The 14,069-nt window shown below is 43.2% G+C and overlaps 1 protein-coding gene across 1 annotated transcript; it reads right to left on the bottom strand.

Moving 5' to 3' along the window:
* Nucleotides 1-304: 304 nt before the first annotated feature.
* RFXAP (regulatory factor X associated protein) lies at nt 305-5,260 on the bottom strand. Its single transcript, XM_084768734.1, has 3 exons — nt 4,638-5,260; nt 2,492-2,599; nt 305-1,732 (listed from the first exon to the last, which is right to left on the bottom strand). The coding sequence occupies exons 1-3, from the start codon at nt 5,031-5,033 to the stop codon at nt 1,622-1,624; spliced, it is 615 nt and encodes a 204-aa protein (XP_084624860.1). The 5' UTR covers nt 5,034-5,260; the 3' UTR covers nt 305-1,621.
* Nucleotides 5,261-14,069: the final 8,809 nt, after the last annotated feature.

Below are 14,069 nucleotides of genomic sequence, written 5' to 3'. Positions count from 1 at the left end.
AGCCTGGTCTACAAGGTGAGTCCAGGACACAGAGAGACCCTGTTTTGAAACCCCCCCCCCAAAAGTTAACAAGTTCTAACAGGGATGTCTAATATGACTGCTATGTGACACTGTCACTACAAACATGCTGGGCAAGTTCACCTGTGGCTCATGGGCCACAGAGTGGACAGGCATGCAAGTCTAGAGAAACAGTGAAGCTCCCAATACTGTAAGCACAGCACCAAGTAGTAAGTACATTGCTCTTTAGCCAGTGGGGAGCATCGAAGGAAGCAAGCACAACAGACAACGCAAAGGTCAACAGCTGGACTTTTAACAAATAATTTTGGCAAAAGCGTCTTTTTCAGATGCACAAGTATAGAACACAAAATGAAACAACAAAACAAAAACAAACCACTCTTTTTCCTCCCCCCCCCCCTTTTGTCATGGTGGTGAGGCTGGGAAGTGAGCTGAGGACCTTGCACATGCTACTCAGGTGCTCTAAGGCTAAAATGCATCACAGCCCTGTGAGTACTTATAACATCGTATACATTTCATGGCTTAGGAATCAAACCCCGACATGTTTCTGCAGAGGTTGCCATGACAATTTATTAAGTTACTCCTGGATATACTCTCCTGACGTGTGATTCAGTATCTTATAGTATTTTTGCCTTTCTAAGGTTTTCCTAGGAGAAAGTACAAAAGAGTACCCAGATAAATCCATCATCCCTTTAACAGTACCTAGGAATAAGTGTTCCATTTTGAAACGCACTGACAAAATGCTGAGTGTCACTCTATCTTCAGGATCTCCTTTATGAAGAACATTAAGAAAGACCTCAGTGGGCTGAATATATGCAAACTATTCACAAATTCAGCTGGGGAGGTGACCTGCTTTAAAGGTGACAGTAACAATGGGGCACCATCTTTAATACATCTCTCTAGTTGACATGAAGAGATCAGTGACCACTTTCTTCACAGGTATAAACATGCTTAGCTTTCACAGCTCCAGCTTAACTATAAAGAAAAATTACTACAAGGACCTGACTTTGTGTTAACCTCAGGTTATCAGCACAGCAGAGGCACATTAATGGCAAGGTGACATTTAGCTGGTGGAATACCACAGAATGTTAAGATTCTTGGCCCCTCACCACAGTCTAGCTATGTTCAAGGTCACTATGATAACCCAAAACACACCATTCCTTTCCAGATGTGTCCTGATGAGAATCATGGTGCTAGATGATTTGAGATTACTATTAACTTTATGACTTCCACAGAAAGTAACTGCCTCATTAGCTTCAGTAAGCATGACTGAAGAAAAACAGTAAAAATTGTAAAGTGGTATTTTTTCAAACTCATAGTGATTTGAAAGGATTAAATGCAAAAATGCAATACTTATTTATCCTTAGATGCACACGCATATTTATAGGAAAGTTTTTTTTTCTATTAGACTTTCTCTGTCTCATTTTTGAGAAAGGAACTTGCTATGTAGGGCAGGTTGGCATTGAACTTGGGATCCTCTTGGCTCGGTCTTCCATGTGCAGGGATTCCAGGTGTGCACCAGCATGCCTGATTATCGGGACATCGCCTTTAGTAAAGGACATGTCCACCCATCACAGTAAGATAAAGTGCAGCAGTCTGTAAGCCCTCACACTGGTCCTCCTGGAAACTGCTGCTGTCTTTGCTCCAAAACTTGTTGATTCAGTAGCTGCTGCTGTTTCTGTAAAAACTGGACAACTTCTGGACTTCTTAGCAATGACTTAAAGAGAAGGAAGGAAAAGGTTTATTAATAGAATTATCCATTTTCTGTTTGTTTGAAAGCAGGTGTCACACGATGGCTTTGAACTCACTGCAACGTTCCAGGCCTGACTCTTTCAAGTGTTGGGATATTTTTATAGCAAAACATCAAACATGCTAGCTAGTCTTTTATATTTCATGTACTTATTAATTTTCTGCCCTGTCTTTGTCTGCATTTTTATATTGCCAAGTTTAAAATCTTTTGTGATTCTTTAATATTATAAAACATCATTGTAGAAACTTGAGATAAATCTAAATTCACTTTTTAAAAAATTCTACCAAATATTTTATCAAAAACCTTACATAGAAAGTTTATCATGAGTTAAAGTATGTTTCTCCTTCAAATTACTACCTAAATATTCCAGTAGCTATCAAACAATTGCCCCTTTCCCAATTGACTTCTGGTAATTTCTATCAGCTTTATATCAGAGACCTCTATTAAATAGTAGTTAGTAATTATAACTCAATACCATTACAGTTATTCCGGATACTCAAAGTCTGTTTTAAAATCTCATCTTGCTCAAAGCTTAGTCAGTGAAGAAATGGGGCTCAAGGTGTCCCTCGCTGTAGCTCTGGGCTCCAGGGTGTCCAGCGGCCAGGCATGGTGCAGTTATGATGACCAGTGAACTGCTTTTAAAGTCTTACAAAGGAAAAGCAGTTTGGCTGAAAACAAGCAGTTTTTGCTAACAGATCTGCAACTATTTCATAAGACAGCACTTACCAGTCTTTTCTGATTTAACACTTGCTCTAAAAGAGTAGGCCTTGCAGGGCGATCCCCAAAAGATCCTGTTCGTTGTTTGACAATGGAGAGTATGTTGTCTGTGCTTTCCTGGGATCAATGACAGAACACGGAATACAGTATTGTAATCCACAGCAGCAGGTATTTCAGTGATAATGCACCTGTCTTTGCTTTTTTCCCCTTTTGTTCAGTTTCTGTGAAACTTTAGGAAAGCCTCTTGGTAAGCCTCAGGCAGAGTGCTGCAACTAATTCTAAGTAAATGCCTCCTCCCTTCAGGCTTCCCACCTGGGCTCCTTAGTCTCTGGCAAGGTCTCAAACTGAAGCCACTGGGTAGAGAGGAAGGTCCATGCGAACTGCTTTCAGGGTTACAAAAGAATGCCTAGCAACACTCAAATCTCTTCACACAGAACAATCTAAGCCAATGCAGTCGGCCTGCTTCTGGACAATATAAATTAACTCGGAGGCAATCTGCTGCGAATGAGGTACTGGATTAACACTTGACTTACACCCCCAAGAGGAGAGGGCAGTGAAATACTGCTAAGGGAAGCAGACCGCTTTCAGAGTAAACTGGCTAGAAAGGGCTAGAATTCACAGGTATGAAATCGCCAACACAGAGCAAGCAGGCAAGTTCTGCTAAAGCAACCACTCCCCAAGACATCAAATCCCATTACAAATTAGCAGCGCTCACTCCCAAATGTCAAGAATCTAAGTATTTACCCTTTACTCACATAAAAGAATGTTGCTGAAGTTAAGTCAAACACTCTGCCCCTAATAAAACCGCAATATGACAATGAAAACTGGCAGAGATCTGGCTAAGGTGGAATAGAGGGCCTTGCACATGCAAAGAACATGTTGTACTTAAACAAAATGCTTTACGATGAGGCCATGCCTTACACGAATTTAGTGGTATAATTTTTTTTTTTGGTCTTGGCCTTTTATCTATTGGTTCCTGAGTTGTCTATTAACATACCCCCTGCCCCCATTTATTGTGAGATATTTAGCAAACTTTTGGTATAAAAATGTTCCTTCCAAACATATTTTATTTAGGTCTCAAATATTAAAAGCTATAAAAGAGGATTCTAATCTCACAAAAGCAAGACTTTCTTCCAAGTCTCCCCAGAGTAAGCCTTATTGACAGGACTCTGCTTTATGTGCACATTACATGGAATGCTAGGACTGACTTGACTGTAGAGAACTCACAACCTCAGGCTTTATACTATGTAGGAAAAAAAAAAGGAGCTTGTAGTAGAAATAATTTTGAGTAATGTAGGCCAAACTTCTACAAATGTTAGAATTCTCCTTCCAAAAAGAACCTTTTTTTTTCTTTTTGGTTTTTCCAGACAGGGTTTCTCTGTGTAGCCTTGGCTGTCCTAGACTCACTTTGTAGACCAGGCTGGGCTCGAACTCACAGCGCTACGCCCACCTCTGCCTCTCAAGGGCTGGGATAAAAGGCGTGGGCCACCATCTCCCGGCCCCAAAGGAACTTTTGTGGTGATGAGTTTCCGTACTTTTTACGGATTCTTTTCGGTTTTAAACAGTCTAACATTTAGGTGTATTTTGTTAGTTTTGGGCTGAAATGCACACCAATAATAATTTTCATCTAACCAAAATAAATCTGAAGGAACACTAATCGGGCATTGTTTTAAGGCCAAGAGACAAGGGAGCCGAGACGTAAGGGAGGTGTTCAGCGGGGCCCAGGTCCACACAGCTAGAGGCAGGATCCTAATTGCACATCACTGGCTTTTATCCTCCCATGTGATTTGGATCAAGCAACCCCAAAGTGCTCTCTGTGAGTTACCATCCTACTGCCAATTAAACTTTTCTCGGGGGAGGGGATCTTAGGGGGAAAAAAAGGGGGGGGCACTAAAGTTATGGAAAACCAAGAATAGGGTATGTAAACGGGCAGGATGTCACAGGGTAGAGACACTAGCAAGTTACTGACAAGAGGAACAGATCACCTCTAAAGTGCCAATGTCAGCTGGGCTCTCGCTGTCCGCCCCGCCCACTCATCACCGAGGTGGAGGATGAAGCCAGCCCCCCTGGGAACAGATGGGAAGACCCTGCGTTTGTGCAGAGATGGGGGGTCGCACCCACCTGTCCTGGCCCCGGGACCCCTGAGGAGTGTTACCTCTAGTTTGACGTTGCTTGCGCTGGCCGCCGGGGCGCCGCCAGAGCCCAGGGCCTGGTCACTCTTCTTCTTCTTGTACTTGTCCTTGTACATCTTGTTGCGGTGCTTCTTGCACATCCAGGGCTTGCGCTGCTTGGCCACCTGGCTGGTGGTCTCGCGGCAGCCCTCGTAGGTGCAGGTCTTGGCGTCCCGCCCGCGCTCCCCGCTGCCGCCCTCGGCACCCTCGTCCTCCAGCTCCTCGGGGCTGGCCGCACTCTCGCCGCCGCCCGCGGGGTCCGACGTGTCCAGCAGGTCGGCCTCGTCGTCCCCGGTCTCATCCTCGGGGTCCGCCGCCGGCTCGCACCCCGCGGGGCCCGGCCTCAGAGCGCCGTCCGCCGCGGCCTCGTCTTGCCTCATCACCAGCACCGTCACCGGAGGGGCCGTGCCGGGGCTAGCGGCGCCCAGCCCCGAGCCCTCGGACACAGCCTGCGCCTCCGTGCTGCCGTCGGAGGCCCGGGTCCGCCGCCGCGGCCCGTCAGCGCCTGAGGAGCACAACCGTTCCTCACAAGCGGCCCGCCTTCAGCTTAGGAGCCGGAGCCGCCGGCACCGCACTACGCCTGCGCGGCGGCGGACCGCGAGCCAACGCTTGGAGCTGGGGGGGGGGGGGGGAGGAGGGGGAACGGGGGGGCGGAGCCGAATAGGGGCACGACAACACCCACTGCGCCTGCGCGGCGGCCAAGGCTTGCTCCAAAGCCGGCTGAGCGGTCGACAGGAGCACCCACTGCGCCTGTGCAGCTGTCGTACACTACGAAGTGGTAAGCGGGTTGAAAAGCCACGCGTCTCTACAACGACTGAGCCTGCGCAGCTGCCTTCTGCTCTCTTCAGGGCTTTGCACTCACGGTTTCCGAGGGCAAAAGGCTGAGGGGGCGGTCCCTGGTTTAATGATTAAAAATAAGATGCCTGGCAACAGATATTAGATGGAGAAGTTTATTAAATGAGCATGGTGGGTTGAGAGGGGGAGAAGGAAAGGAGGGAGAGAGGTAACTCAGAAACAGAGACAGAGAAAGAGGGAGAGGAGGAGGGAGAGAGGAGAGAGAGAGAGAGAGAGAGAGAGAGAGAGAGAGAGAGAGAGAGAGAGAGAGAGAGAGAGAGAGAGAGAGAGAAGAGAGAGGGGTAAGAGAGAGGGGTAAGGTGGGTCTGTCCTTTTATATAGCCCTGGCTAGGGCCACGCCCAATGGCAGGTAGTCAATGACATCACAGGCAGGCTGACTAGGGCAGAATCCTAACTCTCATCTAAGTAGGGTCAGGGGACACTTTCTGCCTGAAACACACCCCTCTCCATCCCCCAAAAGGGTTCAAAGCACTTCTCTCCTGGAACATCTCTGGGTAAATTAAGAAGGTTTCTGAGACACCCCGAAGAGCACTTTGAAACAAGCTGAGAAGGAAACGGTTTATCTGGCTCATGCATCCCAGTCAAGCCCCATCCTGGAAGGAAGTCTAAGGGATGATAGCTTGCACGCTGCTCAGGCTTTCGATGAGCAACTTTCCTACCCAGTCCTAACCCTCCTGCCTTTTTTGACATCCCAGTAGTGGAACTGCTGGAGCATATGACGGTTCTGTTTTTATTTTCCCCACAAGCTCCACACTGACTTCCATAATAGGTACACACGTTGGCGTTCACACTAGCAACGCACAAGGAGTCCCTTTCCGACACCCTACTGGTGCTTGCTATTTTGTCTCTAATAAGAACTGTCCCAACTGGGATGGGATAACACTGGTTTTGATTCGCACTTCCTCAGCCTTAGTGATGTGTACTTTTACATACACCTGCTGGCCTTTGTATGCTTTCCCTTATGAACTAATTGTATCGCCCCTTTCAATTGGATTATTAGGTATTTTGTTTAATATTATTTTTGTTACATTAATTTAAATTCCTTAAATGTTCTGGATGTTAACCATTCATCAGATGTAGTTTACAAATATTTTCTCCCATCCTAGAGATTGCCTATTCTCGTGTCATTTACTTTTTAGTTTGGTATGCATCAATTTGTCTTTTTTTCCCTTCCACTTCCTATGTTTTGTGAGTGTCTTATCCAAATAGATTTTTGCTCATTCCAATGTCTGGAAACACTTGCTCTATTTTTTTTTTTCTAGTGGCTCACAGTTTTAGGTCTTTATTTGTTGATTTTTGTAAATAGTGAGGGATTTAGTTTTTCTTTTCTTATTAATATCTACAGTGAACTTACTTTATTCAAAATGAGCACAATGTACAAAAATATGCTTTATGTTATTTGGTTTAAGTCTTTTGCGTGCAGCTATCCAATTTCCCCAGGTTTACTTATTGAATTGTGTCCTTTTCCAATGTATATTCTTAGCATCTTTGTTGAAGATTAGTTCTGCGTAGGCTTACTTCTTGGTTCTCCATCCTCTCCCACTGATCTGTGTACCTGTTTTCATGCCAATAAAATGTATTCATTAGTCCATCCTCACTCCTCTCTGCAGGGTGTCTCTATGTAGCCTTGTGTAGTCCTGGAACTCTCAGTGTAGATCATGTTGGCTTCGAACTCACAGAGATCTGCTTGCCTCTGCTTCCAGAGTGATGGGATTAAAGACACAAAGCATGTGTCATCAATCCTGGTGATACAATAGGCTTTTTTGATTACTACAGCTTCGTAGTATATTCTGAAGTTAGTTAGTGTAATGCTTTCTGCTTTGTTCTTTTAGCTCATAGTGGTCTTTATTATTTAGATGAGTTTTTTTTTTTGAGATGTCATAATTTTTAGAATTTTTTTTTCATTCAGAAAATTACTGTTTCTAGGATTTTGGTAAAGACGGCACTGAATCTATAGTTTGTTTTGGGCAGTGTGAACATTTAAACATTATTGATTTTTGTGGATGACTTTGTGTGTGTGTGTGTGTGTGTGTATGTGTGTGTGTGTGTGTCCTCTTAAATTTATTTCAAGTGTATTTATAATTTTCACTGAACAAATTTCTCATGACTTTACATAAATTTTGTTCTATTATAGCTATTATAAATTGTTTTCTTTTCTTTTCTTCTTCTTCTTCTTCTTCTTCTTCTTCTTCTTCTTCTTCTTCTTCTTCTTCTTCTTCTTCTTTTGTTTTTGGTTTTTGGTTATTTAAGACAGGGTTTCTCTGTGTAGCCTTGGCTGTCCTGGACTCGCTTGTAGGTCAGGCTGGCCTCAAACTCACAGCAGTCCTCCTGCCTCTGTGTCTCGACTGCTGGGAGTAAAGGCATGCATCATCATACCTGACTTATTTTTCAGATGTTTTATTACTGGCATATAGCAACTCTACTGAGTTTAAATATTGTATTTTGAAGTTTGGCTAAATTTGTATCTTTAATAGTTTGGGGATACTTTCTCTATATAAGATCCTACCACCTGCAAATAGTGACTGTTGGCGTTCCTTCTGTGTAGTTTTATACTCTTTATTATTTTTCTCCTTCTTGATGACCTGTTTAGGGTTTTCCGTGCTGTGTTAGGACACAAGGGGTGAAAGTGGGCATCCTTGTCATGTTTTAAATCTTAGCTTTTGGCTTTCTCCCTACTAAATATGTTAGCTGCTTCTTTGCCATGATCTTTATTATGCTGAGGTATGTTCATACTATATAGTTGAGTTAGAATTTTTACCATGAAGGGAGATTGAATTTTATCAAATGCCCTTTCTGCATCTATTGATATATACTATACTTATTCCTTATTTGAACTTGTGATGTATCTATCATATTTGTTGATTTACATATGATGAAACATATTTCTATCCCTGGGGACAATCATAGTAGGTTTTTTTTTTTGACAAGTTCTTATGTAACTCAGCCTGGCTTTGAATTCACTATGTAATAGGGACTGGCATTGAACCTCTGACCCTCCCACTTTTCCCTTGAAATTGTTGTAATTGTAGGCATGTGCTACCAGTTGTCTTATGTGTTACTAGGTTCAGTTTGTTAGTAGTCTGTTGAGGTTTTTTTTTTGTATGTGTGTGTGCAGGTCCATATGTCTGAGTGTGAGTGTATATGCATGTATATACACAAGGATGTGCAAGCCAGAGAACAGCCTGAACTGTTGTTCCTTAGGTGACATCCACTATTTGTTTGTTTAATTTTGTTCTAGTACAGAATTTCTTACTATGCTAGAACTTGCCAAGTACCTATGCTGGATAGCCAATGAACTCCACCAGTCAACCTGTATTTGCCTTTCCTACACTGGGATTAACCGTGCTTTGTTAAGCCACATGGTGTGTGTGTGTGTGTGTGTGTGTGTGTGTGTGTGTGTGTGTGTGTGTGTTATAGCATATGTGTGATTCTGTATGTGCATATGTGGAGGCCAGGGGTCAGTCTGCTGTCTTATATTACTGCTTTCCACTTTATCTTTTTGAGAGAGGGTCTCTCACTGAACTTAGAGATCCCTGATTGGCAACCTCTGCAGATCCCACCGGTGAACCTGCCCCATCCCCTGCATGATTGTGCCGGGCTTCCAAACACAGCCTTGCATGGCAGTGCTTTACCTAAGCTTTCTCCCCTGTTCTCAGGCTTTTTTTTTTTTAAATAAATGAAGTCTTGGGGATCAAATTCAGGTCATCATGCTTGCAAAGTAAGCTCTTGACCAAATAAGTCAGTTGTCAAAGATTTTTGCAAAAACTGTTTAGTCTATCATACTGACCTTCACGCACCTACTTTGCAAGCTTAGCTTTGTTCTCATATTATTTCCTTGTTGGTACCATTTTCATCTGGCTTTGATATCAGGGTAATTCTAGTGGTATGTCATTTAATTTTTAAGTATAATAGGTATGTATTATTCCACCAGGGGGTAGGACTCAGCAGTGAAGCCACTGATGCTGGGTTTTGCTTTGGGGGATCTTTACTGTACTGATCAATCTCAACACTTTTTAATTGATCTATAGGTTTCTCATTTCTTGATTCACTCTTTTGGTATTTTTCTGTTTTGTTTTGTTTTTCGAGACAGGGTTTCTCTGTGTATCCTTGCCTGCCCTGGACTCGCTTTGTAGACCAGGCTGGCCTCGAAGTCAAGGCAATCCACCTGCCTCTGCCTCCCGAGTGCCGGGACTAAAGGCGTGCACCACCACCGCCCATCCTGATTCAATCTTTTGTTGGTTTGTTTTTGTTGTTTGATACAGGGCTTCTCTATATAGCCTTGGCTGTGCTGGACTTGCTTTGTAGACCAGGTTGACCTCAAATTTACAGACATCTGTCTGCCTCTGCCTCCTTGCGTGCTGGGATTACAGGCGTGCACCACTGTGCTCAGTTTGTGATTCAATCTTCATAAAATATATATGTGTAGAAATTTGCCCATTTGTTATCTTCTAGGTTACCAGCCTGCTAATACTTAGTTATTTATACTATTCTATAATAATCATTTGTAATTCTTGGATGCCATTTCTAATGCTTCTTCTATCATCTCTGATTTTAAGTTTTTGTATTTTTTTAAAACTTAGTCTTAGTTGCCAATTTTGTTTAAAGCTGTTGTTTTTTAAAGTTTCATTTCCAGAGCCATGAAGTTCCTTTATTGTAAATGTGCACTGTAAAGAATCACTATACTTATAGAGGTACACTACAACCTTATAAGACACTTTTTTTCCTTGGTGTTCCATACTGGAGATCCCGTCGGGGCTTTGTGAGTGCTAGGCTAGAGCTCTGCTACTGGAGCCAAACCCTTCACCCTAAACACTCCGCCACCATGATATAATTTTCTTGTCTTTCCCCAAGAAATCCCTGCTCCAACTCCCAGCCCCAGGAAGCCACTATCCTCTTCCCAGTCTCTGCAAAGTTGCCTTTTGTGGACCTTTTTATTGATGGAGCAGGCAAGAGCCACGATTCTGAGCTTTTGTTTCTTACTAGTGATAAAGCTGGCATAAATTTTCCCTGAGCTTTTTTCTACAGTTTGTGTGGCGCCCGTGCCACCGAGGTACCGAGTCAAGGGCGAGGGACTGTGGATTTAACTCACACACATATACACACACAATAACACAGCGGGTCCTTCATGCTAAGAGAGCAGCAGCAGCAGCAGCAGCAGCAGCAGCAGCAGCTTCAACAACCTTTATTCAGTGTTCAAAGAGCCTTCTTATAGGCAGCAAAACAGGAATGCCACTCGCAGGTGAAATCCCTCAAGAGGTGATTGCATAGGAGGAAGAGTCCAGAGGAGGGGAGGGGTGCGTTCTCAGAGCAGTGAACATGACCAGCTGACCAACATAAACACAGACATGGAAGTTGCTAGAAACAGGACATGAAACAACAAGACAGGCAGCCCAGTCGGGCCTGGTTCCTACAAGTTTGGATCTAATAGACTATGCCAAACTCACAGTGGATTGCCTTAAGGTTTTAAAAATTTGTAATAGTACAAAGATAAAAATTGTTCAAGAAAACATTATCCTTTAGGTCTTTGAAGCTTTATTTCTGAAGTTTCCTATGTCAAACACAGCTTACACTCTTTAAATTTGTTAATCTGTGCTTTGTTATAGAGGTGCTAGCCCTGGACTTTGTAATAGAGAAAAAAAATACACTTCAAAAGAATGTTAAGGTTTTGGTTAATTATGACACAGTGCTCTGTTAAGAGGAACTTAGAGCTGGGCCAAGTGGTACGTGCCTGTGACTTTAGCATGTGTATGTGTGTGTGGCGGGGGTTGGGGTGGGGTTGTAATTTCAGGGCCCCCCTAAGCCCCTGACTCAGGAATCTAGAGTTGGTCCAGGTAGTATATGCCTGTGATCTCAGCATGGGGGGAGAGTTGTAAGTTCAAAGCCCCTGATAACTTACAAAATACATTATAATGAATAGTTCCCCCCCAAACAACAAAAAGATTATCTCAAGTTATATTCCCTCCTAAAAATTCCATAATTAATTGATTCACACATATTTCTAGAACTTAAATGCACATGAAGACTATTTTTGCATAAGTTAACATCAAATGAATAGATTGGGGAAAGATGTAGGTAAGAGGTTATGGGGAGAATAAGTCAGAGCTCTGCAGACTGTGAATGGCATAATTAAATAGAAAAAAATAAGTCACCCAAAACAAACACACAGTTTGAAAACAGAAATTTCATAATAAATGTTTTCTATAACACATACATTGAAATAAAGGCTACTTGAAGTTCAGTAAGATGTCTGTTTCTGTGTTGGTGACTTACTATTCTGCTAGCAAGACTTTTAAAGTTAGTTTAAAAGCCTCCCTGCCACGTTGGCACCTAAGGTGCTTCATGACTTTGGCAGTAGATACACCAAACCCATTCCTATCCATCTGGATTAGGAGATGGTAGCATGCAGCTCCTTTTCAAACAAGTGGGTGGGAAAAGCTTAGCTGGATCTCAGATCGTCTTAATTAAACTGATTAATATTTCTTTGCCCTCAAAGTTCTTTCCAAGATTAATTAGCGTTTTTAGGCTTAATTAACTTCTGTTGAAAATGCTGGCAAGGACATCTCACATTTGTTTAAAACCATTTAGTCTGTTAGTGTCAAGTGTTCACCATAGCCTCCAAATGGGGGCAGTATTTTTCTGCATTAGTTTTGCTCAGTCTATCCTTATGTGAGATGCTAGCTAGGTTATGCTGCAAAGCTGAAAGACCTGCAGCATTTTCCTCTACAGCTCACAACATTCTTGAAGTGACAGTATTGAGAGGTGGGCCTATGGCGGGGTGACTGAGTAATAAAGGCAGGGTTCTCATGGTCACTAATAAGCTCCGAAGAATAAAGATTATTTCAGGGCCTGAGGAGATGGCTCAGTTGATGAAGGCTTTGCAATTCTAGCCTGAGGGCCTGAGCTCATATCCTCAGCACTCCTGTTAAAAGGGGGATTTGACATGTGTTTGTCACCTCGGTGCTGGGGTGCAGAGACAGAAGGATTCATGGGGTTCAATGAGAGACCTCTGTCCAACACACACATATGCACAAGTGTGAGCGCACACACACAGACACACACACAGACACACACACAGACACACACACAGACACACACACACACACACACAGACACACAGACACACACACACACACACACACACACACAGAGAGAGAGAGAGAGAGAGAGAGAGAGAGAGAGAGAGAGAGAGAGAGAGAGAGAGATTGATTCAGACACATTCCTTGCTCCTTCTGCTTTTTGTGGTTCTAGCAGGAAGGCAGCCTGTTGGACTACGGTCTGGTGCTTTGTGTTTGTTAATTGCTTTCCTCCCAAGATTCTTATTGCAGACTGTCATGTACCCCAAGTATTGCTATTTAACCTTGCCTCTCTGTTTACTAATAAAGAAAGCTGATACCTGGGCAGGGCCAGAGGAAGGTAGGCGTGGCAAAGATTCTTGGGCTTTTTGGACAGAGATTTTGGGAAAGAGAGACAGATACCAGAGGAGGAGGAAGAGGAGAGTCACCACTGGATAGAAAAGAGCCATGTGGGCCCAGAGGAAGCATTCTGAAGTTTCACATGGGAAAAAAATGATGAACAACCTTAGTGAAATTTTGGGATTATAGATGGGAGGTAACCCAGACAAAAGTTGTTAGGACAGAGGGCGTGGCATAAAGGATGAGAGGTCCTGGAAGGCAGTTTAGAGGGTTACTATCTGCCAAGCCTCAGGCACAATGAGGCTTAGTCTAAAATCTATCAGATGTCTGTGTCGCTTTTGATTGTGAAAGCGGGTAAATAGCCACTGTGTAATAATGATAAGCCTAATAATAAACATTATTTAGGCTGTATAGTTAAACTAACAGCACTGGCAGCCTTTGTGTGCTAGGAAAGAGGCTTCCAGAAGACAGGCCACCGGAAGCTTGGTCTGAGACTTCCCAGGCTCCAGTGCCGTGAGGAACACATGGCCATTGCTTACTTATAAATCATCTATAGGGTAGTCTTCTCTTACAGCAGACTGAACTGGCTAATAATTTTACTTTGAAAACATCCCATTTGTTGATAAATCCATGAGGTTTCCTTTTACTATAATAAGATTGATCCCCTTAAAGTGCAAACAGAGTAAACATACCTTCACACCGGAGAGATGGGGCCGTCACCTCCCCTCACTCCAGCCTTAGCAGGAGGAACGAGCGCAGACTCTGACTGTGAAATGTGAACTTGTACAAAGTGGGGGCATTTTACATGATGCTTGCCAAAAATGTGCAGCATGAATTTGATTAAGTCTATAGAATTCATTTCCTGTTTACAAGGACACAAGAGAGGAAAATACTAAACCACAGGATGTGGAAGTGATTAGAAAAATCCCAAATGAGGATTCTAAAAGACAGCTTTAGATAGCTATCCTGAACTTTCAAATGTACGCTAATCACAGTTGGTTATAGAAGAACTTGTCCTTCAATTTATAAGGCTGATAATTAACAATGTGAGAGTGAACTGGTAAGATGACTGCATTTGACTGAGTTGATATAGTGCCCCCCTCTTTCTCTCTCTCTCTCTGTCTCTCTCTCTCTTTCTCTCTCTCTCTC

This window comes from Acomys minous (assembly GCF_964271855.1).
Source record: "Acomys minous genome assembly, chromosome: 19".
Classification (NCBI taxonomy): domain Eukaryota; kingdom Metazoa; phylum Chordata; class Mammalia; order Rodentia; family Muridae; genus Acomys; species Acomys minous.
The sequence above is the reverse complement of the archived record's forward strand: the minus strand, read 5'-3'. Positions and strand labels throughout refer to the sequence as shown.